Source organism: Martes martes, assembly GCF_963455335.1.
Source record: "Martes martes genome assembly, chromosome: 11".
Taxonomy (NCBI): Eukaryota; Metazoa; Chordata; class Mammalia; order Carnivora; family Mustelidae; genus Martes; species Martes martes.
In genome coordinates, this window is record NC_137899.1 from 93561134 (window position 1) to 93588883 (window position 27750).

General features: G+C 37.3%; 1 protein-coding gene across 2 annotated transcripts in view; it reads left to right on the forward strand.

The window, feature by feature from the left end:
* Positions 1-27750, forward strand: part of UBN2 (ubinuclein 2) — a 70040-nt gene that overhangs the window by 3468 nt on the left and 38822 nt on the right. The window contains exons 2-3 of one of the 2 annotated variants that reach the window (XM_080818774.1): positions 2791-2883; positions 23788-23889. In XM_080818774.1, the coding sequence (XP_080674900.1) occupies positions 2791-2883; positions 23788-23889 (195 nt within the window). The remainder of the gene's footprint in view (positions 1-2790; positions 2884-23787; positions 23890-27750) is intronic. The other variant, XM_080818775.1, reaches the window with a different exon arrangement.

A 27750-nucleotide genomic window follows, 5' to 3' on the forward strand; every position in this document is an offset into this window, starting at 1 on the left:
ATTTTAGTTGATAGGTTTAGGTATAAATCTGTTGCATGTGAATACCACCTATATTGAGGTGCATTTAAATCACCCCCCTTTGTAAATAAGAGTAGTAAAACCCAGGTTAACTGAATGCAATCAGAATTTTTTGTATACTCTTATTATTGTTTTTTTTTTTTTTTAATGAGGAAAAGCACAGTTAACTAAGTGTATGCTGGCAAAAACAAAACCCCTTCTTGTCGGGTTGTAAGGACACAGGTTAGCTAAACTTTTAACCTTGTTATCTCTCTAAGCTACTAAGCTTTGATTGAGGTAGTTCAAGATGATGCCTGGGGCACTGCCATCATCTCTATCCTCAAAGATTAATTTGTTCACCATTTCTGGCTAAAGAGAAATAGCACAGTTTAGTAATAAGTTCTGGCAGTAATTGATATGCAAATAATTTTTGTTTGACTCGTAGTAAATCAGAGAATCAGTTAACCAGAACATCCACTTGGGAATGTGATTAATTGAGCATTTATTATAAAAAGAATAAGTGATTATAGTGTCAATGTAGTTATACTGTTCGAGAATTCTGTGCTATTCCATTGCTTGTCATACTGCATATTTTTGATAACATCTGAAAGATCTGAAGATGGTGTTAATGAGTTAATATCAAAGGACAAAATTACGATAATGTTATTGCCTATGGGTAGTTGGTAATTTTGATATTTACTGATTTGCAGATTATCTTTTCACTGGAAAAAACAAAGCTCACTGAGAGCCTTGATTGTGGGTAGGGGATTATTTCTTAACTATGAGAGAAAAATGAGTCATTTTTCTTAACTCCGTTTTTATAGACTGTCAAGAATAAGAGATTTACACTTGATTCCTCTATAAAGTCTATACAGAATGTTATATAATGGCATTTAAGGTAATTGTTATTAAAAAATATATGTCCGTGTGTTTACACTTCACATATAAAATGGGACAGCTCAGTAATAAGACCTTGTATTTGGACTTCACAGTGACATGAAGCAACAGTTGATAATGTCAAGGCATGGTGGTTTCACACTGTCCTTTAGTCTTAAGTTAAGGCTATCTTTGAACATGCCTAGTATTTATTTCATTATTGGTCTCTTCCCCCTGATTTATTTATTCCTTTCATGTCATATATATTTATTCCACTGGTAACTCCGACTGGGATAAAGGATTTTGTAAATACATTACTTATTACAATAGTTAATGTAAAACATTGATTCTGATATTAATTTTTTTAAGCTTTAAGACTATCCCTTTAGGGTGCCTTGGTGGCTCAGTTGGTTGAGCAACTGCTTTCAGCTCAGGTCATGATCCTGGAGTCCCAGGAGGAGTCCTGAGTCCTGCATTGGGCTCCCTGCTCAGCAAGGGGTCTGCTTCTCCCTCTGACCTTTCCCCCTCTCATGCTCGTTCTCATGCTCTCTCTCTCTCAAATAAATAAATAAAATCTTCAAAAAAAAAAAAAAAAAGAGTATCCCTTTATTCTAGTACTTTAGGTCTGATGAATTGTTTTGTATTCATTCTGTTGATATTTTTCTGTCATATTTTTAGACTAATTGTATCTCAGCTTTCATATCCAGGATGAAGTGTGTCAGTTCCAAAGTGTGCAGATCTTTGTCCCCTCTGCGTTTTTTTTCTTCAGGTTCAGCCAAACCTTTATCCAGTATTTCAATTTTAATATTCTTTATTTTTAATTACTCGAAGATGCTACTTCATAAAAACATCTAGCCAAGATTAACTTTCTAGTCAGTTGTCCATAATTAGATACAAGTAGCATTTTTATTCATATGCAGCTCCTTGTTTTCCCTTTTTTGTATTGAAAACCTATGTGTGTATGAAAGGTGTCTGCTAAAATAGTAAACTTGAATAAAGGTTGTGATTTACCTTTTCGTTTGTTTTGGTAAATAGATGGTAAATGTGGGATCCTAGCTGTGTGTGTGGTTTTTAAAAACCATCTATTATGATAAACTTTCATTCTCCCCTGCTAGAAGGAAGCCACGGGAATGTAATCTCTTTGCAGCTTTCAGTTTTCTAGCTTTGTTTAAAAGTAGTATGTACTCCCTGAAGGAATACTGATGGACAAAAAGGAGGTGATGTAGACTGAGGTGTTGATGCTGGGCCTCAGCAGAAGGCTATAGCAACTGCAGATACCCCTGTGGTAGCTCAGGGCAGATGGTTCAGGGTTGATGTCGGTTAATAACCTGGAGAGCCTTTGAGAAGCATTTCCTGACCAAAGCAGTTATTTTGAGGGGGAAGATCTCAAAGATTTTCATTTTTACCTAATTTTTCTTGGGGAATTTTTGGCCTTTTTATTTTGGATGGGGTGACCATAGATCACTTTGTAGGAGGAGACAATTTGATTTGTTGAGTTATGAACCAACGAAAAACTTGAAAGTGTGTAAGAATCCATTGAAACTGCAAGTATTTTTGCTACAAACCAACATTTCTTTCTAGTTACTTTTAATGTGTCTAATTTATTTGTTTTTTTTTTTAAAGATTTTATTTATTTATTTGACAGAGATCACATGTAGTCAGAGAGGCAGGCAGAGAGAGGGGGAAGCAGGCTCCCTGCTGAGCAGAGAGCCCGATGTAGGGCTTGGTCCCAGGACCCTGAGATCATGACCTGAGCCAAAGGCAGAGGCTTAAACCCACTGAGCCACCCAGGTGCCCACTAACTTATTTGTTAATATTTGGAAAATTTGACTCTAATTATTAAATTTAAGGAGGCATTCAACTCTGGTTAAAGTAATATTAATACTTACATTTCTTTTCCTATTTACTTTGAATCAGAAGAAGCCCATTCACACAGAAGACCCATTTAATGATGAACATCAAGAGAGGCAAGAAATGGAAATGTTGGCTAAGAAGTTTGAAATGAAATATGTGAGTAATATATTCTTCATTTAGATAATTTTACCTTATTGGCTTTTTTTTTTTTTCTCTTGGTGACTGGTTGGGAAGGCTTATAATATCCATTGCCCACCTTATTTTGTTCTCCTAAATTGAACCCAAATAAATGGTTGGACAAAGATTTTGATAGGTTTGTGGTGGCTATAATAGTAACCGTCATTTATTGTACCCCTTCTAGAGCCCTGGAAGCTTGCTTAACGTATGTTATCTTCCATCCTTCCTTCCTAAAACTACGTAGTAAGTAATACTGACCACATTTTACAAACAAAAAAACTGAGGCTCTGAGCTCAAGGTCACACAGTGGCAAGAGCCAGGCTGCATAGCCAGGGCTGTCTACCTCTAATCCTTTGCCTTTTCTGCCATTGAGAAGGCTGCTTTAATTCCTTTGGTGTAGTATTTCTTAAGCCTTCCTGCCTCTTTTGAGTTTAAGAAAATGAACATGTATATTTCTAGCATATACATTCTGGGATCGGAATCAATCAGCAGCAGTGTGAAATTTCTTTGAAAGTATCTTGTTTACCTTAAACATTCATGTACATTTTATATCCTATGCCATAAGTAGATTGATACTTGTTTTAATATAAAAGTGAATTCTAATTACCTGATTGTGAAGTTGCTTAACATTTTCCTCACATTTTCTAGTATAATTGAGTTTATAGGAAAGCTCCCTCCCTCCCCATCTTTATCCTATGGCTTTACTCCGTGGCACTTTACTAAAACATAACTCATGAAAAGAAAGACCCCTTCTGGTTCCTGTCTGAGCACTGGGAAGTATCTCACAGAGATAGGAGGTCAGCTCACACTAGCCCTGTCATTCTTGTTATCTTCCACATGCAACTGGGATCTTGGTTGATAGGTGTTGGCTCCTTGTGCTAATGAATCTGTTTGGGGCCGGGGAAATGTATGAGAATACTTTGGAATGTAGGTCAGGTTGTAGGCCATACTTTGCCATCTACAAACTGTTCTTTGGTGAGGTTATTTAACCTTTTTGGGCCCCAGTTTTCTTTTTTTGAAGATGTTTCAAGTCTCCTTCTGCCTTTATATTCTGTGACTATATAAAAATTTTAGGAATGGACTGGTGGGTGTTTTGATGGAAAGAGTAGCAAAAGTTGTTACCTGAATTGTAGTGTTTAATTACAATAAAATGTTTTCAAGTTATAAATCCTAATGTACTTTTTCTTTTTTTTTTTTTTAAGATTTTATTTATTTATTTGACAGAGAGAGAAATAACAAGTAGGCAGAGGGAGAGAGAGGGAAGCAGGCTCCCCGCCGAGCAGAGAGCCCGATACGGGGCTCAATCCCAGGACCCTGAGATCATGACCCGAGCTGAAGGCAGAGGCTTTAACCCACTGAGCCACCCAGGCACTCTGCCTGGCTTTTTCTTTTTTAAGATATTTGTTTTTAAGTAATCTGCACACCCATCGTGGGGTTTGAACTTATGAGCCCAAGACCAAGAGTCACATGTTCTATTGACTGAGCCAGCCAGGCACCCCTATAGTTTTTTTATATAAGTTAATAAATACATTGGTTAAATTTAATGTTTTAACCAGGCAATATATTTACATGGTTCAGAACTCAAAAACTATAGAGTGAAAAATCTTTCATTCTGTTGTTCACCCACATAATCTCACTTCCTAGAGGCATGTAATGTTTTGGGGGTCCTTTTAGAAATGTTTATGTATATCTATGTATATCTCTGTATATACATGTATTAGCCCCACCCCCATATCTCTTTACACATTGCAGAAGATGCAGTTCTGCTCTTTGCTTTTTTTCAGTTATTCTAACTTGGAGATTTTTTCATATCAGTACAAAGAGAGCTTTTTTATCTCTCTCTCTCTTTTTAGGGCTTCATGGTATTCCATTTTATGGACATACCACAATTTATTTAACCAGTCCCCAGATGATCTAAGTTTTTAAAAATTTGCTCTTATAAGTAGTTCTACAGTAAATTACTTAGTAGCATGGCATTTCACATATTTGCAAGTTTGTCTCTTGGACAGATTCCTAGAAGTGGAATTTTTAGGTCAAAAGATTTATGCATTTATTTAGTTTATTTAGTTTGGGTATATACTGCCAAATTACCAGTTCCTAAGTCACCAGTTTCCATTCCCTCCCTCCTGCAGTATATCACAGTGCTTATTTTTCTATAGGTTTTAAAACTAAGGATTAGGATTGCCCTTTACAAATGGAAAAATTCCTATCATATGATCCTATAAGTAATGTGATTAAGTATGTGATGTACTGCCTCACAGTTAGCATTAAATCATCTTGGGGAGCCCTGGAATCATTCTTGGCATGGAAAAACTAATGTTCTGAAGAAGTTGGTTGATGTGTAAAATGGAGTTCCAAATAACTGGGATATCTCCAGGCACTGTCATTGTGCAGGGATAAGATGTTGTTCTTGCTATAATTTAAATTAATGGGCTATAATTCTTCTGTAGACTTTTATTTTGGCTACTCTCTTATTTCCATTCTAAGCAGAGATTTAAAATGTCTTATGTCATGAAATCTTTATATGCCATGAGTGTTACAGGCATTAAGTATGTGTATTATAACAATTATAGGCATTATATATAACAAATGATTTGGACCCTTGTAAGAAAATCATCCAGCTAAAAGTGACTGGGAGATGATGCTTCATCCAGCTCTAGGCTCTGGGGTGTCACAAAAGACAACTCCTAAACAACTAAGGGTTTTTTGGTGTTTTATATGTTTATTTATACTTATGCATATATTATTTGTATATTTATATTTTAAGTAAATAGACTTTTAAATATTGCATGTAAAATCTTGTAAAATGTTAACGCACCAAGGTTACATTTCCCTTAGAAATTTTTTTTTGGCAGTGATAAAAAGAAGACTTAATTCTTGGAGGCTTATAAAACATTAAACTAGCCACCTTTTCCTCTTGCTTTTGTTTCCTTCATATTATAATTTAGATGTCCTTGTCATTATTTCTGAAAATCACTTAAGGTTGCTTCTAGTCATTGTTTCTTGGACCAAGAGGTGCAGTTTTGGGTTAAGTTTTGTGTATAAAAGAAGTATTTGAACATTTACATTGGACATACAAAGGGGCATGATAGTCGCTCTCTCCTGGAACTTTCCAAATAATTGGGAAAATGAGACATACATACGACTCACAAATGTAGTACCAAGCAGTGTCTATGGAATTGAAAGACTCTGGGGATTTGAAAGTGCGTAGAAGGGCCAGTTGAGTCTTGAAATTGGAAGGAATTTTGGAGACTTTGGTGCAGATTCGTAGAATGGATTCTTCTAGTCTCCTGTGGAACCACATTTCTCTGTAATCCCTGGAATAGTTTTTCTACCCTTTGTAGGATATCCAGTGGATAAGAGGCAGCAACAATGTATTGTAGTGGAAGGAGCACAGGATTATGAGTTAACACAGCTGGATTCTGATCCTGTCTTTGCCATTTTAACTAGCTGGGTGACCTTAGTACAGGCTCTTGGCTTTTTTATGCTTTGGTATCTGAGGGGAGAACACTATCTGCCTAGCCAACTTTATATTTATAGCACAGGGGTTTTGTCAACATCAGATGAAAAAATAGATTTTTAATGTTGGAAATATTTAAAGTGCTATCTAAATATGAAATACTGTTTATTTAAACATATTACTCTTGTAGAGAACTGCTTGTATTCTGTACATGTCATAAATTCTTTTTTTTTTTAAAAGATTTTATTTATTTATTCGACTGACAAAGATCACAAGTAGGCAGAGAGGCAGGCAGAGAGAGAGTGAGAAGCAGGCTCCCCGCCGAGCAGAGAGCCTGATGCAGGGCTCAGTCCCAGGACCCTGGGATCATGATCTGAGCCGAAGGCAGAGGCTTTAACCCACTGAGCCACCCAGGCGCCTCTCTTAAAATTCTTTTTAACATAAACATGTATGGGATTTTTTTAACCTCTATTAATTGACCACCCCATTAATTTTGATCTTTTAGTTTAGTTCAGGCATTCTGTTCCAAATGGCGCTTTTTTTTAGCCCTTCAATCACTATTTACAGGTTCTTCTTAATTATTAGGGTCTTCTTAAAGACTGCAATAAATTATTTGGAATCCTTTAAGAAACTCGTTGGGCCAAAAGTGATGTGGGAGAGTACACTTTGTCCAGTGCTAGTCTCTCACAAAAGATCACTCGTAAATAATCACTGATGATCTTTATTGACTATACTTTACTGTCTAATATTTCCTTTAGTGTTCTCTAGTTCAGGAGTAGCAAAATCAGATGACCCCAAGATGCCCACCAAACCACCAGTGAAGCAGGCCAGTTGAACAGTAAAGGTGGGGGATTATCTGAACTAGGGAACAGCTGCTGCTCAGCTCCAGCCTTTGTCACTTCTCAGGGACCGTGCTTAGGGTTGCCAGATCTTTACATTTCTCAAAAGAAGGCTGAAATATGGATTTTCTTCTTTCTTTTCTTACTTTTAAATGTTGGCTTCTAGGGGGCCACATCCAGTTCTCAAGGTCTAGTTGGAGACATTGGTATACTTGCTTCACTATTTTTTTTCTAACTTATTTAACTCATCAGTCCATCTGTGCCGTTCTCTTCTGTGAGCAGGGTGGTTGGTACAAGTGGGAGGGAATGCCATTTCCATTGTGGAGGAGAATGCATTTGCAGGAAGTTTCAGAGAACTGAGCAAGTTAAACTCCATTGGGGGTTTCCAGATGCGGGGACAGATAAGGTGCACTGAGGGGAGCCTGGGTCTATAAGTGATGTTAGCAATGAATTGAGTGGTTTGTTGGAGGGTTGGGAGGCCAGTTTATGGGCTTCTTTTGGTCTCGAGTATGTGTAGCCGTTGCTTGTGCTGGAGAGGAGGTGTGTGAAGTGGGACAGCCTCCACTTGCCGGAGAAGGGAGGAGAATCGTGGAGCTTAGGACACGTCCTTTCTCTTGCAGCAGTTGCATGGGGAAGAAGGATTGAGACAGTCCTGGTAGTTGAAATGCAGTAATAGAAATTATTAAAAATAGCACCCTGTATCAAATGTTTTTTTTTTTTTTCTCCCCTCTGTCCTGTCCTGTTTTTATTGCCTGTGTCTTGTTTCCTCTTATGTTACTGTTCAGGTAATGTGACAGTGCATGTTCACCATCAGTTGCTACATTTTTTCTTGGAAAAAGAGCAATGTAACTATTTGGTACTTAATTTTACCTAGAGTATACTAAATTGGTTTTGGTACATAAATCTTATTACAGAACTAAGTCCAACTTTGGACACTTCTCCATAGGCTCCAAATTTTTCTTGTTGGTTACTGTAGGAAGGAAGCCGGATACAGTTTATAGAAGCTTGTGTTTTTTTCCTCATTGGCAATTTTAAGGCTCCAAATGTTTAGGCTAAATAGCCTACTTTCCTGGATATCCTGAATTTCCAGCTCAGTTTTTAGGTGATTTCTAGATTGTGTACCCTTTTTCTGAGGCCGTATATACCATAGCTCAGTGGAACAAATGCTGTTCGTGCTTGTTCTCAGCCTTAGGGTGTAGGGTAACCTGTGGTGGGTGGAAGATTTTTTTTACTGATTTTTCTCACTGTTATCCCAGCCATCTTGAAACATCACGCTATTCTGGAATTGGATTTAAATTCAGTAATCTCAATGAAAGTGCGTAGCGTAGTATCTGGTGCTTAGCAGTGGCTCAGCTAAGACTATTTGAATCTGAATGACCTATGGTATAGGAAGACGTGTTCTGCCAAGCATTTATTAGCATTTCTGAAATCATATTATGACTTTAAAATTCACTTACTTTACCATATAGACTTTGAATACCACATTTAGTGCTTAATTCTATGTGATTTTAAACTCTTAGAGCCCTAGTAGCTTCATATTTATTTTAAAAGGGAGGGTAAAAGGTAGATTTGATGGTATAAAGTAATTCTGAGCAGTCTTCTAAATAAAACAGTTGAAAAAAAATAAAGCAGTTCAAATGGAGTTAAAACTGTTTTAAATCAGAAACAAAGTATATTTATAAAAAGTTGATTTTCTTGTTGTACGGCTTTTAAAATTGATTTTGTCCTGATGTGTTTTAAAGAATGGCAATATCTTTTAATTTTATTTCCAGTATAATTAACAGACAGTGTTATATTAGTTTCAGATGCACAAAAAGTGATTCAACAATTCTGTACTTTACTGGCTGCTCATTTTGATAAGTGTGCTCTTAATCCCCTTCACCTGTTTTACCCATCCTCCCCCCCCCCCCCACCTCTGCTCTGGTAATCATTAGTTTGTTCTTTTATGGTTAAGAATCTCTTGGTTTGCCTCTTTTTTCCTTTGTTCATTTCTTTTGTTTCTTAAATTCCACATATGAGTGAAATCATACAGTATTGTCTTTCTGTAACTGACTTTATTTAGCATTATGTCCTCTAGATCCATCCATGTTGTCCCAAATGGCAAAATTTCATTCTTTTTTTATGGCTAAGTAATATTCCAGAGAGAGTGTGTGTGTGTGTGTGTGTGTGTGTGTGTGTACACATACACCACATCATCTTTATTCATTCATCTACTGGTGGACACTTGGGTTTCTTCCATAATTTGGTCACTGTAAATAATACTGCAATAAGAAAATAGCAATATTTGGAATAACTGATAATTTCCAATGAGTGACTTGTTCAAAATAAATACTACTCAATTGAGTGGAAAGGAAATATGCTTTTACACTTGAAATAATTCTGGGTTGTTTAAAAAGTGTCCTCAAATATGAGACTGGCACAAGTGGTTGTGAGAAGACATTTATGCACTCTTCCTGGGAGGTTTAAGAATTCACTGGTTAGGGGCGCCTGGGTGGCTCAGTGGGTTAAGCCTCTGCCTTCGGCTCGGGTCATGATCTCAGGGTCCTGGGATCGAGCCCCACATCGGGCTCTCTGCTCAGCAGGAAGCCTGCTTCCCTCCCCCCCTCCGCCTGCCTCTCTGCCTACTTGTGATCGCTCTCTCTGTCAAATAAAAAATAAAATCTTAGAAAAAAAAAAAAAGAATTCACTGGTTACTCATATTAGATGATCATCTACAGTTGGTGAGGGGTTAGTGCTTCCTTGGGAACTTCCTTGGCTGGTTTTCCTCTGTATGTTTTGGCCTTATGTCAGGTCTGGTCCATAAAGATCAACATGGTAGGACTTTGAGTAAAACAGGTTGGATAAATACTTGTTAACACCACCACAAAGTAAATTCTACTTATGAAGCACAAGTACCAGTGTACTTAGCTTTTATAGGGCAACTACACTACTATATATAGTGTGATACTACACATTCAGCAAAAACATCATGACCTTTTCAATTTTCAAACAAACTGAGGTTAGGGGGTTCTTAAATACAGCACAGGGAAAAATTCTTAAGTAATAGCTTTCTCTTTTGCAGTTACCAGTTGTAATCGCTTGCCATGACATGCCCTTTCAGTTCCTTGCCCTCTTTGAGTTGAACAAATTATCTTCAACTTCCTTAAATCCATTAGGAACAATCAAGAATCAGCAGTTTTAGAGTATTTGGAAGGAAGGCCCTATATCCTAAGGGGTGATTAAAGAAATCTGTTTATTCTGTATCTGTGCTGTTAAGTCAGCTCTTGGCTCTCTTTCCACTGACTTAAATTTGTCCTCTTTTCCATCGGTAGGTTAAGGAAATCAACAGAAGTGGAGGAGGATAAGGTTGTGATTGGACTGGGACAAATAAGGAAGCTTGATGACCAGGAGATGTTTTCTTCTCAGTTATAAGACTGGAGTCTTAGCATTCTGTATCATATTTCCCCTGTCTTCCATAGGTGATCAATGAACATTGCTTATTAGTTAGGTTGCTTATTACCTGGAGGCAACTGCTGGGGGAGGGGGTGTCCTGTACTAGGAACATCTTGTTTTTCTTTCTCTCCTTCCCTCTTTCCTTCCTTTCTAGATTTATTTATTTATTTTAGAGAGAGAGAGAGCAGTTGGTGGGGAGAAGGAAAGAATATTCAAGTGGACTCCCAATGAGCACGGGGCGATGGGGGCTCAGTCTAACAACCCATGAAATCATGACCTGAGCCAAAACCAAGAGCCGGATGTCCAACTGATTGAACCACTCAGGTGCCCCTTGTTTGTTTTCCAGCTTAGTGTTATAGTGCAATCAGGCAGCATTGGCTTGAAATACTGATTATCAGGTTAAACAGGTACTAATGAGTCAGTAAGTCATTTTCTTCTGAGTCATAGTAAACCAGTACCCTAGGGGAATAGATTTAAAGGGGGTTCTTTGTTTTAGGTGTAGCAAAACTCAAGGTTTTCTTTTTTAATTTGGAAAATAAGCTTTGTGTTTTTATCAAAGGCATTTATCATGTAAACTGTGGAACATCAACAACGGCAATGGTCCAGGGAATTTATCAAATAAGACTGTGATTCTACTGCAGGCAGTCTCCTTGCTAAGCCTGCTGGAAGAGAGACCAATTCAAAACAGGCCTAGTGGGGAGGACACTATAATACGATCCTTTGCCAGTCTATCTTGAGTTCCTTTAGGTGAAATTTTAATATTTGTGAATAGTCTTTTGGGCAGCTTTCCAGCGTCTGGTTCCAGTTCATACCATTTGCATATCACTGGACTTGAGCATAATTGGGGAGCTAGAGGGTGGAGAATAGAAAAGAGGAGGTGCGGCAGAAAGAGCAAGCCAAGGGAGAAGTGTTTCCAAGACAGCCAGGAGATGAGGAGAAGTAAATTGAGGCCAGAAAACTCTACTCTGCTGGCCTTTGTGATGAAGGAAGGGATGTAATGTGCCTGACAGTAAATGCTTTGGCAGAAAGCCATTGATAGGTAGAGGAAAGGCTATTTAACCCTGGCTCTTGGGGAGGAAATTAAGAACGAGCTACTCAGGAATGAGTGTGTCGCGTACAGCTTGTCCAAACCTGTTTCCCCGCCATTGGACTAAGGCGGCAGAACCTAATTTGGAGTAGGGACTAGTAAATCCCCAACATGGCTCTAGGAGGCAGAACCTATTTGGGAGTGAAAACCCAAATGGTATTGAACATTTGGTGATCCAGACTTAAGAAAATAAAATCCTTGAATAGGTGATACATGTACTTAACAACAACTCAAAAGGTACGGAGGGAATATGATGTGAAGTAAATCTTCCTCCTGTTCCCGACTCCCAGCTAACCAGTTCTGTCCTCAGAGATAATAATCACTGTTGGAGTTTATTTTCCTAGAGATAGATTTATGTAAGGATTTACATATTTCAAAGATTTTGTTCGCTGTAAAAGAATATATAAATACAGATTAAACGGAAGAAAATAAAAATCACCTAATCATCCGTAATCCCACTGCCAGCCATAACCACTGTTAATGGTTGGCTGTGTATCCTTTCAGGGTTTTAAAAAATGATTGTATGCTTACAGATGTGCTCTCTTGAACTTAAAAAAATTATTTTTAAACATCCCAGTAATACATGGATACATTCCTGTTATTAAAAATACATTCAAAGTGTTACAGCTCTTTTACAGTTTGTCCAGGAGGTTTCCAGTTCCTGAACCAAAGAGGAAAAAAATCCAAATAATACATATTAAGCCAAAATCTTCCTTTACCACTGCCTCCAATTATATCCCCTTCCCTATTGGTAATAACCATGGTGATCTGCTTGTTAGAATTCTTTGAGCATTTTATATACATCTATAGGCATATATTGCTGTGTTGTGTTTCTCATAAATGAGATTCTTCTGTTTGTATGAGAATTAAAAAACCAAGATCTTATTATTTTAATATCATCTCCACAATTACCAGTTAAGTTGAACACTGTCAAATGCTTATTGAATATTACCTTTTCTGTGTCTAGCCTAACTATACATAGCATTAGGTAATCTGCTTTTGTTGCCTTCTATATTATTGAATATTCCTCTACCACATTATTTTTAAATGGCTATTAACGTTGAATGCATGTGTCATAGTATATGTAATTTATACCTTCATTATTGTTATGATGCTATAATTGATAGGATGCTTGGTAAAGATCTTAGACTTGTAAGATCCTTTTTTGAGAAGAATTATTGAGATTAATACTGTTACTATTAAGTGAAGCTTTAGCCATTTTGTTTACTATCATTGATTCACATTTACTTAATTAGCCATTTTATTGCATATAGTAGATTATGGACTCATAACTGTTAATAACAGATACACTTTCCAGTGGTAACTGCTGATCACCTTGACTAGACTTAAATGTTCCTGAATCTCTCTAGTTATGCATTAAGTTATTTGTACTTCTGCATATGTGTGATTGTGCCCATTCCGACAGAACCTGTTTGCATTTTAGTTTTCCCTAAGTAAGTCTTACAGGCAGCTAGCTACGCCTAGGAAAAAAATACGTTAGGAGAGCAAAAAAAGATCATTTTGATTTTAAGTAGAAAGCATCAACGAGAAAAAGTTTAAAACTTACTAGCTAGGAAAGCTGGGAGAATTCAGAGAGGGGTAAGAAATTATTCACAGTAAGGGGAAAGCAGAGGAAAGATAAGCTTAACTGTGTTTAGGAGGAGAATGGACAGAGAGATTGAATGGATCAAAGTGTTCAAGTTGGAAAATTGTAAGAAAAAGTTGGAAAGGTAGTTTAAATCAATATGTAGAAGGCATTTAATTAATGCCATATTAAGTGTTTTGGATTTATTTTCTAGTAGCTGAGATGCTTCTGAAGCATTTTGAGCAGGGGAATGATAGGAAGTGGTATTTTATGCTTATATTATGCAGGATAAGTTAGGATAAATGAAGGAAGAGAGGCTGATTAAGGCATTCATTGCTTTTAAGTGAAAAACAGTGGCTGACATTATAGCAATGACAGGTGGAATGGAAAGGAAATTGTAGATGTGAATGTTTACATGAACAAAGGTTTGTGGGGGGAGAGTTGAAGTAGAAATCATTTCGAGGGGTTCTAAAAATCAGAACTATGGAAGATAATTTAAGTACATACAATTAATTCATTTTAATTGTACAGTTTTATGGATTTTGACAAATGACAGTCATTTAACTACTACCACAAACATGTAGTACGATTTCATCTTCCCGTAAAGTTCCCTTGTACCTCTCTACAAATAGTTCTCTCCCTTTAGCCCTGGTCCCTGGCAATCTTAGGTCTCCTTCGTGTCTGTATAGGTTTTTTGTTTTTGTTTTGCTGTTTCTAGAGTTTTCTAAAAATGTGAATCTTAAAGTCTTTTGTGCCTGGCCCCTTTCACTTAACATGAATTCAGCTGCGTGTTGCATGTTACCAGCAGTTCCTTCCCTTGTACTGCTGCGTGGTAATCCTTTTAAATGGATGTGTCACAGTTTATCCGTTCACTGGATGATGGGTATTGGGTTGTTTCTAGTTCTTGGGTGCTATGAATAAAGGTGCTCTGAACATAAGCATATAGGTCTTTGTGTGAACATATGTTTTCATTTTTCTTGACTAAATAATAAGAGTGGAATTGTTAGGTCATATGGGAAGTGTATGTTTAACTTTTAAGAAATTGCCAAACTGTTTTCCAGAATGGCTATTTCTATTTTGCACCAGCCATGTAGGAGAGCTTATTAGCTCCACATCCTTGTTAACATATGGTATCATCAGCTTTTTAAATTTTAGCTAACAGTGGAGTTGTAAGGCAGAAAAATAGGACGAATAAAGTGGGAATGTCAAGTGGGAGAAGCTAATTTGGAGGTGACTGATAGTGGGGACACCAGTTTCAGTTTTTGGTATTGAGTTCAGGTGTCTCCAAGTGGGAAAATGACCCCAGAGATGCTATAACTTCTCTTATAGAACTTAAAAAAAAAAAAAAAAAGATTTATTTAGAGAGAACAAGTGCGAGTGGGGGTGAGGAACAGTCACGCAGACTCCCCGTTGACTGCAGAGCCCCCTACTTGGTGCTCGATCCCACCACCCTGAGATCATGACTTGAGTCAAAATCAAGAGTCCAACACTCAACCGACTGAACCACCCAAGCACCCTTCTTTTGTAGAACTTTTAATAGAATGACACTTTGAAGTCAGATAGTCATGAGCTTGAAGATTGGCTCAGTTACTTTCCCTATGATCTTAGGTTATTTGCCCTTTCCAAGCTTTAGCTTTTCCCATTTGCCAAATATGAAATAATAGGTAGTTACACTTAGAATAGGTGCTAATACGGGGCACGTAGGTGGCTCAGTTGGTTAAGCATTTGCCTTCAGCTCAGATCATGATCACAGAGTCCTGGGATCAAGCCCCAGGTTGGGCTCCTGGCTCAGCAGGGAGCCTCCTTCTCCCTCTCCCTGCGTTCGTTCTTGCCCCCTCTCTCTCTCTCAAATAAATAAATAAAATCTTTAAAAAAAAATAGGTGCTAATGCAAAGTTAGCACTCGGTGAGTAGTAGCTGGTGGCGGCGGCATCATCATCATCATCATCAACATCATCATCATCATCACTGGTACTTAAATATACTTTTAACCCCCCAGTAACTTAGGACTTTCTTGCAAATCTCTTGAATCTTTTCCCTGCCTTACTGATTTCCTTCCTGTCTGTGTTCATTCCCCACCACAACAGCTGGAGTGATTTTGTCAAGCATAGATCTTGTCAGGTTACTTTGCTGTTCTAATCCTTTCAGTGGCTTCTGCAAGTGATTACTTCCATTCATCTTTGTCTGGGCATCAACATCTCAGGAAAGCCTTGGTTAAGTCCTCTATTAAAAAGATCTAGTACTAGCTATATTTTCCTTTCTACTATTTATCAATACTGTAATTATTTGTTTAATCTTTCTCCTGTCTGCAATACTATAAAAATCCATGAAGACGGGCACTTGGTAGGCACTTAGTTAATTTGTTGAGTAGGTTGTCTTGTTTTAAGTTTCTTCAGGATGGGAATTTCATACTTAAATTTCAATTCTTTTTTTCTATTGATACACTATATTTTATTTTTATTTTTCAAATTTGAATTCTCATTAGTTAACATATAGAGTAATATTGATTTCAGTAGTAGAATGTAGTATTCATCACTTACATACAACACCCAGTGCTCATCACAAGTGCCCTCCTTAATGCCCATCACCTTTTAGCCCGCCTCCTACCCACCTCCCTCCGTCAACCTGCAGTTTGTTCTCTGTCGCTAAGAGTCTCTTACGGTTTGCTTCCCTACATCTTTTTATCTTAAATTTAAATTCTCTCTGGGGCCCCTGGGTGGCTCAGTGGGTTAAAGCCTCTGCCTTCAGCTCAGGTCATGGTCCCAGGGTCCTGGGATCGAGCCCCACATCAGCCTCTCTGCTCTGCAGGGAGCCTGCTACCTCCTCTCTCTGCCTGCCTGTCTGCGTACTTGTGATCTCTGTCTGTCAAATAAATAAATAAAATCTTTAAAAAAAAATTTAAATTCTGATATTTAATATATTACTTTTTTTTCTTTTAATTTTAGTTATTTAAGTAATCTCTACACCCAGCGTGATGCTCGAACTCGTGGCCCCAAGATCAAGAGCCACATACTCTTCCGGCTAAGCCAGCCAGGCACCCCAACATACGACTTTCTGTAGCATAAGTTCTTAACAGATATTCTTGAATCTAAGTAGTGGTTCAAAATAAGCTTGCATAGAATTAATCAGGTCAAATAAGGTAAAAGTCTTTAAAAATTACTTTAATGTATTTCCGTTATGACATTAGTGCTTCATAGGAAGTTTGGAAAATAAAGAAACAAAAGAACAACATGTGAGAGTATGGCAGAATTCTTGGCAGATTCTTTCAGATTGCTTTCCAGAAGAGTTTCTGGTATAATGTTACTAGCAGTACTTGAGCAATCCTATTTCTTCTCCATTTTACCAGAATTTAAAAAGTTTATAATTTGAGGGTGCCTGGGTGGCTCAGTGGGTTAAGCCGCTGCCTTCGGCTCAGGTCATGATTTCAGGGTCCTGGGATCGAGTCCCGCATTGTGCTCTCTGCTCAGCGGGGAGCCTGCTTCCCTCTCTCTCTCTCTGCCTGCCTCTCTGTCTACTGTGATCTCTCTCTGTCAAATAAATAAATAAAATCTTTAAAAAAAAAAGTTTATAATTTGTTAGATGATAAAAGTATCTTTAATTCCATTTATTTGATCTCATGTTAATTTCTTTTTATTTGATTTTCATTTATTATGATTCATTTATTTGATTCTCATGTTAAATTCTTACATACTAGGGTAAGTTTCTGAACATTGTTGTGCATCTGTGTTTATTCTTATATTCTTGGTATAATGATTTTAACCCCCATAACTTACTTTTAATTTAATTTTTAAATTTTAATTCTAGTATAGTTAACTATATAGTGTTACATTAGTTTCAGGTATACAATATAATGATTCAGTAATTCTATATACTGTTCAGTGCTCATCAAGATAAGTGTACTCTTAACCCCCTTCACCTATTTCACACTCCTCCCAACTGTCCTCTAGTAAACATCTGTTTGTTCTCTATAGTTAAAAGTCTATTTTTTGGTTTGTCTCTCTTCTTTTTTCCCCCTTTGTTCATTTCTGTTCTTTCTTAAATTCACATACATGTGAAATCATATGGTTTTCGTCTTTCTCTGACTTATTTCACTTAATATTTTACTCTCTAGATCCATCCATGTTGTTACAAATGGCAAGATCTCCTGCTTTTTTATGGGTGAATAATATTCCTGTGTGCGCGCACGTGTGTGTGTGTGTGTGTACACGTACGTGTACACTACATCTTCTTTATCCATTCATCTACTGATGGACCCTTGGGCTGCTTCCATAATTTGGCTCTTATAAATAATGCTGCAGCAAACGTAGGGGTGCATATATCTTTTTGAATTACAGTTTTCATATTCTTCAGGTAAATACCCAGTAGTAAATTACTGCATCAAATGGTAATCCTATTATTAACATTTTGAGGAACCTCCATACTGTTTTCCAGAGCAGCTGTACCAGTTTGCATTCCCACCAGCAGTGCACACAAGGGTTCCTTTTTCTCCACACCCTTGCCAACACTTGTTGTTTCTCATGTTTTTGATTTTAGCCATTCTGACAGGTGTGAGGTGTACTTCATTGTGGTTTTGATTTGCATTTCCCTGAAGATAAGTGATGTTGAGCATCTTTTCACATGTCTGCTGGCCATTCCTATGTCTTCATTGGAGAAATGTCTCTTCATGTCTTGTGCCTATTTTTAAATTGGATTATTTGTTTTTTTGGTGTCAGGGTATATAAGTACTTCATACATTTTTGATAGTAACCCCTTACTGGGTATGTCATTTGCAAATATCTTCTCCCACTCAGTAGGTTGTCTTTTGGTTTTGTTGGTTGGTTCCTTGGCCGTGCAGAAGCTTTCCATTTGGTTGTAATTCCGATAGTTTATTTTTGCTTTTGTTTTTCTTGCCTCAGGTGACACATCTAGAAAAATGCTGCAGTGGCTTATGTCAGAGAGATTATTGCCTGTGCTCTCTTCTAGGATGTTTATGGTTTCAGATCTCAACATTAAGGTCTCTAATCCATTTTGAGTGTTTGTGTGTGGTATAAGAAAGTGGTCCAGTTTCATTCTTTTGCATATTGCTGTCGAGTTTTCCCAGCACCGTTTGTTGAAGAGACTGTTTCCCACTGTATATTCTAGCCTCCTTTGTTGAAGATTGACCTTATAATGATGGGGTTTTCTCCTGAGCTTTCTATCCTATTCCATTGATCTATATGTCTGTTTTTGTGCCAGTACTATACTATCTTGATCACTACAGCTTTGTAATATAACTTGAGATCTGGGACTGTGATACTGCCAGCTTTGTTTTTCTTTTTCAGGTTTGCTTTGCGGTCTTTTGGGCTTCTGTACAAATTTTAGGATTTTTTGTTCTAGTTCTGTGAAAAATGCTGTTGGTGTTTGGTAGGGTTTACATTAAATCTGTAGATTGTTTTGGGTAGTATAGACCTTCTGACAGTATTTGTTCTTCCAGTCCATTTTTTATCTTTCCATTTGTGTCATCTTCAATTTCTGTCATCAGTGTTTCATAGTTTTCAGAGTACAGGTCTTTCACTTCCTTGGTTAAGTTTATTCCCTGGTATTTTATTATTATTGGTGTAATTGTAAATGGGACTGTTCTCTTAATTTCTCTTCATGCCGCTTCATTTTTAGTGTATAGAAATGCAATGAATTGGGGTGCCTGGGTGGCTCACTTGGTTTAGTGTCCAACTCTTGGTTTCAGCTTCAGTTGATTTCATGGGTCATGAAATCAAGCCCCTGTCAGACTCAGTGCTCAGTGGGGAGTCTTCTTGAAGATTCTCTCCCTCTGCCACTCCCCCCAATTATGCCCTCTTTCTCACTCTCTCTCTCAAATAAATAAATAAATCTTTTTTAAAAAAGGAAAAAAAAGGAAATGCAATAGATTTCTGTAAATTGATTTTATTTCCTGAGATCTGACTGAATTCGTTTATCAGTTCTAATAGTTTTTTGGTAGTCTTCAGGGTTTTCTTTTTCTTTTTTTTTTTTTTTAAGATTTTATTTATTTATTTGACAGAGAGAGGGATCACAAGTAGGCAGAGAGGCAGGTGGAAAGAGAGGGGGAAGCAGGCTCCCCGCTGAGCAGAGAGCCTGATGTGGGGCTCGACCCCAGGACCCTGAGATCATGACCCCAGCCGAAGGCAGAGGCTTAACCCACTGAGCCACCCAGGTGCCCCTTCTTCAGAGTTTCCTATATAGGGTATCATGTCCTCTACAATAGTGAAAGTTTTACATCTTCCTTACCAGTTTGGATGCCTTTTATTCCTTTTTCTTATCTTAACTGCTGTGGCTAGGACTTCTAGTACTATGTTGAATAAAAGTGGTGAGCGTGAATTTCCTTGTCTTGTTTCTGATTACAGGGGAAAAGCTCTCCGTTTTTTCCTCTTGAGGATGAAGTTAGCTGTGGGTTTGTCACATATGGCTTTTTTCATGTTTCTAACTCCCATAACTTTAAATATATTTACTATGTGACAGGGCTAGTATTCTTCATTTGTTTTTGTATTTTTTCATGTGCTAAGATATTTTTGTATTAGTTTTTATGCATCTTTGCGTTTTTATATTCTTTTTAGAGCTCCCTCTCTAGTTTTTGGGTGAAACAGTCCCTCATGTACTTAATTGCTTGTATGTGACTTTTCTCAACAGAATAACTCCTATCCTAGAAATACTTCTTTCTGTCACCTGACTTCTGATTTTGGGTTTTGTTGGAGGGTTTTTTGTTTTGTTTTTTTGACTTCTGATTCTAATGGTAGTTCTATAACCTAGTTGTAAGGGTTCCAGTTTGCAGACCTGGCAAATGGGAAAAATAAGAATAATTTATTATGTGTGTTGTATAGGCACACACATGCTGTGTATATGTGTGTATATGTATATATGTTGCATATGTGTCTGTATGTTTAAGGTTGCCAACTAGTATTTCTTAAGAAGGATTATTGTTGTGAGCTCATGTCTTTAATGACCTTACGTAGCAAAATGAAACAAGGGTTGTCACCTTGTGTCGGTCTTCAGAATTGTTTTTGAAATGTACCTGACTTGTAAAATCAAAAATATGGGAACCACTACTTTATTTCACACCATAATGACTTTCTTGGTGGTAATGATGTAGTGTTGTTTTGTCCCCCAGAAAGAATACAGTGAAGTCATAGCTTATGGGGGTTAGGTTTTTAACATCTGTATGTAACACAAATGTAACATTTAGTCTGAATTACTTTTACAAATTATTGAGAAAGGGATGGTACCATGTTGGTGACATCTCTCAGCAGGTCCAGCATAACCATTTTTTCCATCAAACACTGGAGCAGATTATTTCTTTTCATGGAAAGAAGATAGAGCAGTTCTTTTTTTTTTTTTTTTCTTTTTTTTTTAAGATTTATTTATTTATTTATTTGACAGAGAGATAGAGAGCACAAGTAGGCAGAGCGGCAGGCAGAGAGAGGGGGAGAAGTAGGCTTTCTGGGGCGCCTGGGTGGCTCAGTGGGTTAAAGACTCTGCCTTTGGCTCAGGTCATGATCTCAGGGTCCTGGGATCGAGCCCCGCATCGGGCTCTCTGCTTGGCGGGGAGCCTGCTTCCCTCTCTCTCTCTGCCTGCCTTCTGCCTACTTGTGATCTCTGTCTGCCAAATAAATAAAAATCTTTAAAAAAAAAAATGTTTAGAAGTAGGCTTTCTGCTGAGCAGGGAGCCCGATGTGGGTCTTAATCCCAGGACCCTGGGATCATGACCTGAGCTGAAGGCAGCCGCTTAACCGATTGAGGCACCCACGCGCCCCAGAGCAGTTTTTTATGTAAGGGCCCTGTTGCACACAACTTACCCATCTTTCACCATTAGAAGAGAGAGACACTGAGAATTGAAACTGAGTAAGAGATTCACATCTTTCATCCCATGCTTTCTCGTGGACTTACTCTGGTTCTGTGGTGACATGTTGGTAGGCAGAATCCTTACAGCTTACTACTGTTTTCTCTCTGAGCATCTTCTTCCCCATGGCCCACTCCTGTGCTTAAAAAAAAAAAAAAAAAAGTCAGGGGTCAAGAGGTGTTAGGGAGATGCTTAGAAAGTATAGTTAAATTCAAGTGAGTATATTTGCATATCTACAATAAGTCTTAAAGATTGAATTAAACATTTGTTTTAGTAGTGCCACGATAATAGTCCTGCTCACTTAAACTACTTATAACAAGCTTATATATAACTTTTAGCATACACGTAACATTTATACCTAAGATAGAATGAGTTCTTTGTAAATATAGTAAAGACTTCTTAAACTATGACGTGAATAGGGGCGCCTGGGTGGCTCAGTTGGTTAAGTGTCTGCCTTCAGCTCAGGTTGTGATCCCAGGGTTCTGGGATCAAGTCCTATGTGGGCTCCCTACTCAGCGGGGAGTCTGCTTCTCTATCTCCCTTTGCTGCTCACCCTGCTTGTGTTCTCCCGCTTGCAATCTCTCAAGTAAAATCTTAAAAAAACGTAGGACATGAATAATGGAATGTACCCTAACAGGTTCTTTTTGTTTTGTTGTTGTTTAACTTTATTTTGTACATTTATTTATTTAAAGGTTTGCTTATTTATTTGAGAGAGAGAGAGAAAGAGTAGGGGTGACAAGCACAGAGGGAGAGAATCATCAGACTCCCCACTGACCATGCAGCCCATCACAGGGCTCAATTCCATGATCCGTGAGATCATGACCTGAGCCAAAAGCAAGAGCCAAACACTTTAAACAACTGAGCCACCCATTTGCCCTTATTTATTTATTTTTTAAGTAGGCTCCATGCCCAGCATGGAGCCCAGTGGAGAGTTTGAACTCATAATGATCAACACCTGAGCCAAGATCAGGAGTTGGACACGTAACCAAGCCACCTAGGCACCCTAAGTTGTTGTTTTTCTTTTTTTAAAAAAATTTTTTTAGGGACGCCTGGGTGGCTCAGTTGGTTAAGCGGCTGCCTTCGGCTCGGGTCATGATCCCAGCGTCCTGGGATCGAGTCCCACATCGGGCTCCTTGCTCAGCAGGGAGCCTGCTTCTCCCTCTGCCTCTGCCTGCCTCTCTGTCTGCCTGTGCTCACTCTCTCTGACAAATAAATAAATAAAAATCTTTAAAAAAAAAAAAAAAAAAAAAATTTTTTAAGTTTTTATTTATTTATTTAAGTAACCTATACACAGTGTGCATCTGGAACCCATGACCGTGAGATTAAGTCACACGTTCTACTGACTAAGCCAGCCGAGCGCCCCTAAAATATTTTTATTTAAAGAGATTATAGACTCACGTGAAGTTGCACATATAATACAGAGAGGTCCCCTTTACCAATCACCCAGTTTCTCCCAATATCTTACATAGCTGTAGTTACCAAGAATAGGAAATTGATGTTGGCACAATACAGTTAACTAGACTTCAGATCTTATTCACATATACCATGTACTTATGTTTCATGAGTATATATATATACTCCTGTATATACATGTACTCATGTTTCATTTTCTTTTATGTCTAACGTGTATAATTCTGGGAGTTTAAAAAAATTTATGAATAGTTTGTACAGAAGAGTTACAAAGATAATACAGAGACTTCCCGTATATTTCTCACCCACTCTCTCCCATGATATCTTAGGTTTGTATAGTAGATTTGTTACAGCTAACAAACCAACATTGTTATGTTACAATTAATTAAACTCCATGTTTTATTTAGATTTTACTGGTTTACCCCTAATGCCCTTTTTAGGTACTGAATCTCATTCAGAATACTGTATCACAGGGGCGCCTGGGTGGCTCAGTGGGTTAAAGCCTCTGCCTTCAGCTCAGGTCATGATCCCAGGGTCCTGGGATCGAGCCCTGCATCTGGCTGTCTGCTCAGCGGGGAGCCTGCTTCCCTTCCTCTCTCTCTGCCTGCCTCTCTGTCTACTTGTGATCTCTGTCAAATAAATGAATAAAATCTTTAAAAAAAAAAAAAAGAATACTGTATCACATTGTTTTTATGTCTCCTTGGATTCACCTAGACTGTGACAGTTAATCAGCTTTCTCCTTGTCTTTAATTATCCTTATAAGCTTTGAGGAATACTGGTCAGTTATTTGTACAATATCCCTCAGTTTAGTTTTCCTGTTGTTTTTTTCATGGTTAATTTGTATGATGTTTTCTCGTGATTAACTGGGCATGTAGGCTTTTGTGAGAAGACCACAAAGGTGCCATTTTTATCCCAACGTACCAAGGGTACATGCTATCAACACGATTTATCATGATGTTTTTGCACTTGATTACCTGGCCAAGGTCATGTTGGCCAGGTTTTTCATTATAAAGTTACTTTTTCCCCTCCCTTTCATACTCTACTCTTTGAGAGCAAGCCCTTAAGCACAATTTAACGTTCAGAGTGTGGGGGGGAATTAAATTCAACCTCTTGGAGAGGGGGATTATCTACAGAAATTATTTGGAATTCTTCTGACAGTTATTTTTTTAAGTTTATGGAAACAGCATGAATACTGATATCAGTCTGACATATCTGTTTTTTGCAGGGTGGGAAACCCCGTAAACACCGGAAGGATCGGCTTCAAGATTTAATTGATATAGGCTTTGGCTATGATGAGACAGATCCATTTATTGATAACTCAGAGGCTGTGAGTAATGTATCTTTAATATAGCAGCAATTCTTTGGGATAGAAGTCAAGGATAAAGTTACTAAAATAGTTCAGTATTTGTTTTTACTAACCAGTCCTTTGTTGATGTACATCTAAATTGTTTCCACTTTTATGTGCTTGCAAATAGTTGAGCATCTGTGTACTTGAGTAAATATGTAAGATAATTAGAGAGTGCAAATATACGTATAGGATAAATTTCTAGCAGTGGGATTTATTGATCGAGGGTATTTACATCTTGAATTTTTATTGATATTCCCAAACTTGGGCAGGTGTATTTTCAAATGACTTCTAGATAAGAACCATATGAACTTGAAGATTGGAGCTACTAGGTTGAAGTTAATCTGGCAGACATCTTTAAAATGTACTTCAATTTTGTTGTTGCTGCCAACCCTTTCTGCACTGGTGATGATTGAATGCCAGCCTTTATTGCTGTCTGTTTTGATCAAGTCCTACAGCTTTTCCCCTGGAGTCCTCTTTCTCTTACAAAATGAAGAGGAATTTAGGAAAGCATTTAAGGACTGTAGCAGTCCATTGATCACATAGCAAGTGAAAGTGGATGTACTGTGTTTGGGAGTAGGTAAGGTATATGTTCTTACATTCTTCTCAATGCACTAGAATAATCTAAACCCTGGACTTATGGTATCCTCTGCATTGTACAGTGATTTCTTAGAATATACAGAAAGTGACACCAGGGTAAGCATTATAGTACTACCCACAAATTAGTATTTCTTTTTCCTGTGACTACACTGCTAGGTTATACAGATGAATACAAGGCATTCAGTGGTAGGAAAGTGATAGGTAGAACTTCCAGCAGGAGGCATCATGGGTACCCTATCATATTCCTGAGTTATTTTAGTGTCCTGATATAAACTGGTTTACTATACCAGACAGCCTGGTCTATAGGAGTAAAATACTGACAGTGCTCTTTGGGGGTAGAGAAGTCTTCTTGTTACCAGAAAAGTTGACAAACCTTTTTGTAGGTTAAGGGATGGAATGTTTTTAAGAGTCTTGACCTTGATATGAAACACAAGTCAAAATTCCTAGATTCTAGACTTGACTAGTTTTCTAAAGATTTCTAAGCAGATCTTTTAGCATTACCCAATTTTCTCTGCTATGGTCGGAATATTTGAATAAAGTGTTTTTTCAGACTGACTTTTGCAACCCATAATTGGATTATGTATCAATTTATAGAGAGTGTGGCCAGTATTTATAATGAAAACGAAAAATAAAAATGAAGTAGACTAGAATAGGAGCTATCATAGCAAATCATAGTAGATTATGTGAGTTTTTTAATGTGTATATGTGTGTGTGCATGCACTGGGTTTTGATGTGTAGTGTATTTTCCTCTTGGGTGGTAGTGAGGAAAATTTGAAAGCTACTGCTTTAATAAATAAGGACAAAGTTTGTAGGTATAAGTTGTATAAAAATTTTAGAATTAGTTGTTGACATTTAGAGGACGAGATAGTTTTCTCTTTTGTAAGAGGAAATTGAATTAGAATACAGCCTGTTTATTGACTTGCCAAATAATTTTGTATTGTTATCTTTAACAGATTATTGGGTTCTTTTTATGAGATAATTCAGACAGACAATTATAATCCAACCAAATGATTTTCTGTTCTTTTCATTGATTGTATTACCAGTAAGCTTTCACAGTTTGTAACTATTTGATAGAGAGTTAAAATAATCTGGTTCTAATTAATTGTCAGAATCATGCACTACTTACTACTATAAATACCTGAAAATAAATGTTTTTGAAGATTATTTTTAGTCTCACTGATATTGCCAGATTCTGTAAAGACTGAAAGAAAATGTTTTTCTTTACTATTTAATAAATTATAATACCAGGCATGAATAACACTTTTATTTAGGTTGTTTCTTTTAAATTTCACTAGAACTTTCTGACGTAAGTAATGTTGTCACTGTTACACAACCCCAAAGTATTGATGTTAAATGATTTCCTCTGGGTCACAATTGCCTTTCATTGCCCAAAGATCTAAATCGAGGCCTTCTGATTTTCAAGTTCAGTATTCCATTGCCTCTTAACGCATTCTACTTAAAGGGCTAAATTAAATATGCATGAAGAGCTTGTTCTCCTGAAGAGTGTTCCTATAGGGAAAGCTTAGTAAAATGCTGCAGCATACAGATATGGACAACACCATGTTGCCCTGTAATGTAGTGACGAATGTGTTTCCTGTCGGAAAAGCTGCTTGGTGTAGTGGATAGTTCAAAATACAGCCAGAGCCTCTACTATAAGCTTTAAAAAATTATTCTGGCAAGGTTTTTAACCTCTAAATTTGGTTTTCACTTATAAAATGGGAATAATACTTGTCTTTTTTTGCCTCAAAGGTATCAGGAGGACCAAGTGAAATAATTTATATGAAGAAGCATTGTAAATTATAAAGCAGTGTAAGCGAAAAGTACAGATGTGTTTGTCGCAATTACACATTTCCAGAAAATAATTACTACAGAGTCATTTCACTTTTAATTCTCTACTCTTCGCATTACTTTTTTGCTTACAGATAGTACTGGACTCTTTCTGAAGGTTTTACCCGTAGATCTTTATAGTAGCCCATCAAGTGAAGCAACAAGAAAGCAATTCATTCCTTTTTTTCCCCCTGCTTCATTTCTTTTTGATTCAGTGTGATTAAACTGGAAATTCTTTCTTTTTCTATTCCCTATTTAATTGAAAAGGATACAAGTTAAAAGCAGAATTTTTGTACTTAGCCTTAATATTCTTAGAGTAACTAGTACATGCTCTATATTCCTTGTCCATGGCAAAGGATTCTCCTTAAAAATCTGACTTTCTTAAAAATACAAAATATGAAGAGCCTGTAAGTAGAGTTTTGGGGACCTCAGGTAGCAGGTATGTAGCTCTGTTAGATAAGTAGTTCCTTTTTTCTCAACCACCTAGGACTCCATTATTTGGTGAAGATTGACCTTCATTTAATGTTTGCTTTTGTCCATTTTCATCAGGTGAGAAGTGATAAACTTTAAAATTCAAGCTTAGAGGACATCAGCTTAAGTGATATATTAGGTCAAACCTTCAGTCTGGTTTAGATAATTTGCATCTCTTGCTCAAGCCAAGTACCTGGCTCTTTACAATGTATGCTTAATGAACTGGGCAGTTAGTTTTCTGCTTCCTTTTTAAACACATACTCTGCTATTTTTGTTTTAAAAATTTCCACCTAATAGCTTAGAGCTAAGACACAAGAAGTAACTTTGTTATTCATTATAATCTTCTTATGAATAAAATTATATACTGATATGTTGGGAAATGAAATTTATTCTTTGCCTGAATGATTAACTTGTTTGAATTTAACTTGTGTGAATTTCTCATCATAATCATTTGTTCTTGGGGTGCCTGGCTGGCTCGGCTGGTAGAGCATATGACCCTTAATCTCTGGGTTGTGAGTTTGAGCCCCATTTGGGGTATAGAGCTCACTTAAAAAATACATACATAGCGTGCCTGGGTGGCTCAGTGGGTTAAGCCTCTGCCTTTGGCTCAGGTCATGATCTCAGGGTCCTGGGATCGAGCCCTGCGTCAGGCTCTCTGCTCAGCAGGGAGCCTGCTTCCCCCTCTCTCTCTGCCTGCCTCTCTGCTGACTTGTGATCTCTCTCTCTGTCAAATAAATAAAATCTTTTAAAAAAATACATAAAGATTTATGAAACAATAAAAGAATCATTTATCATTAAGAATAGTAGTAGTGATCTTTAAATTTTTCTCAGCAGATGATAGAATTTGTGTTGTTATTCCAGAATTTCCATTATTTATAAATACTGAGTAATCCAGGCTCATTTTTATCTCAGATACTAACTTTTTCTCAATTTACTCCACAAACA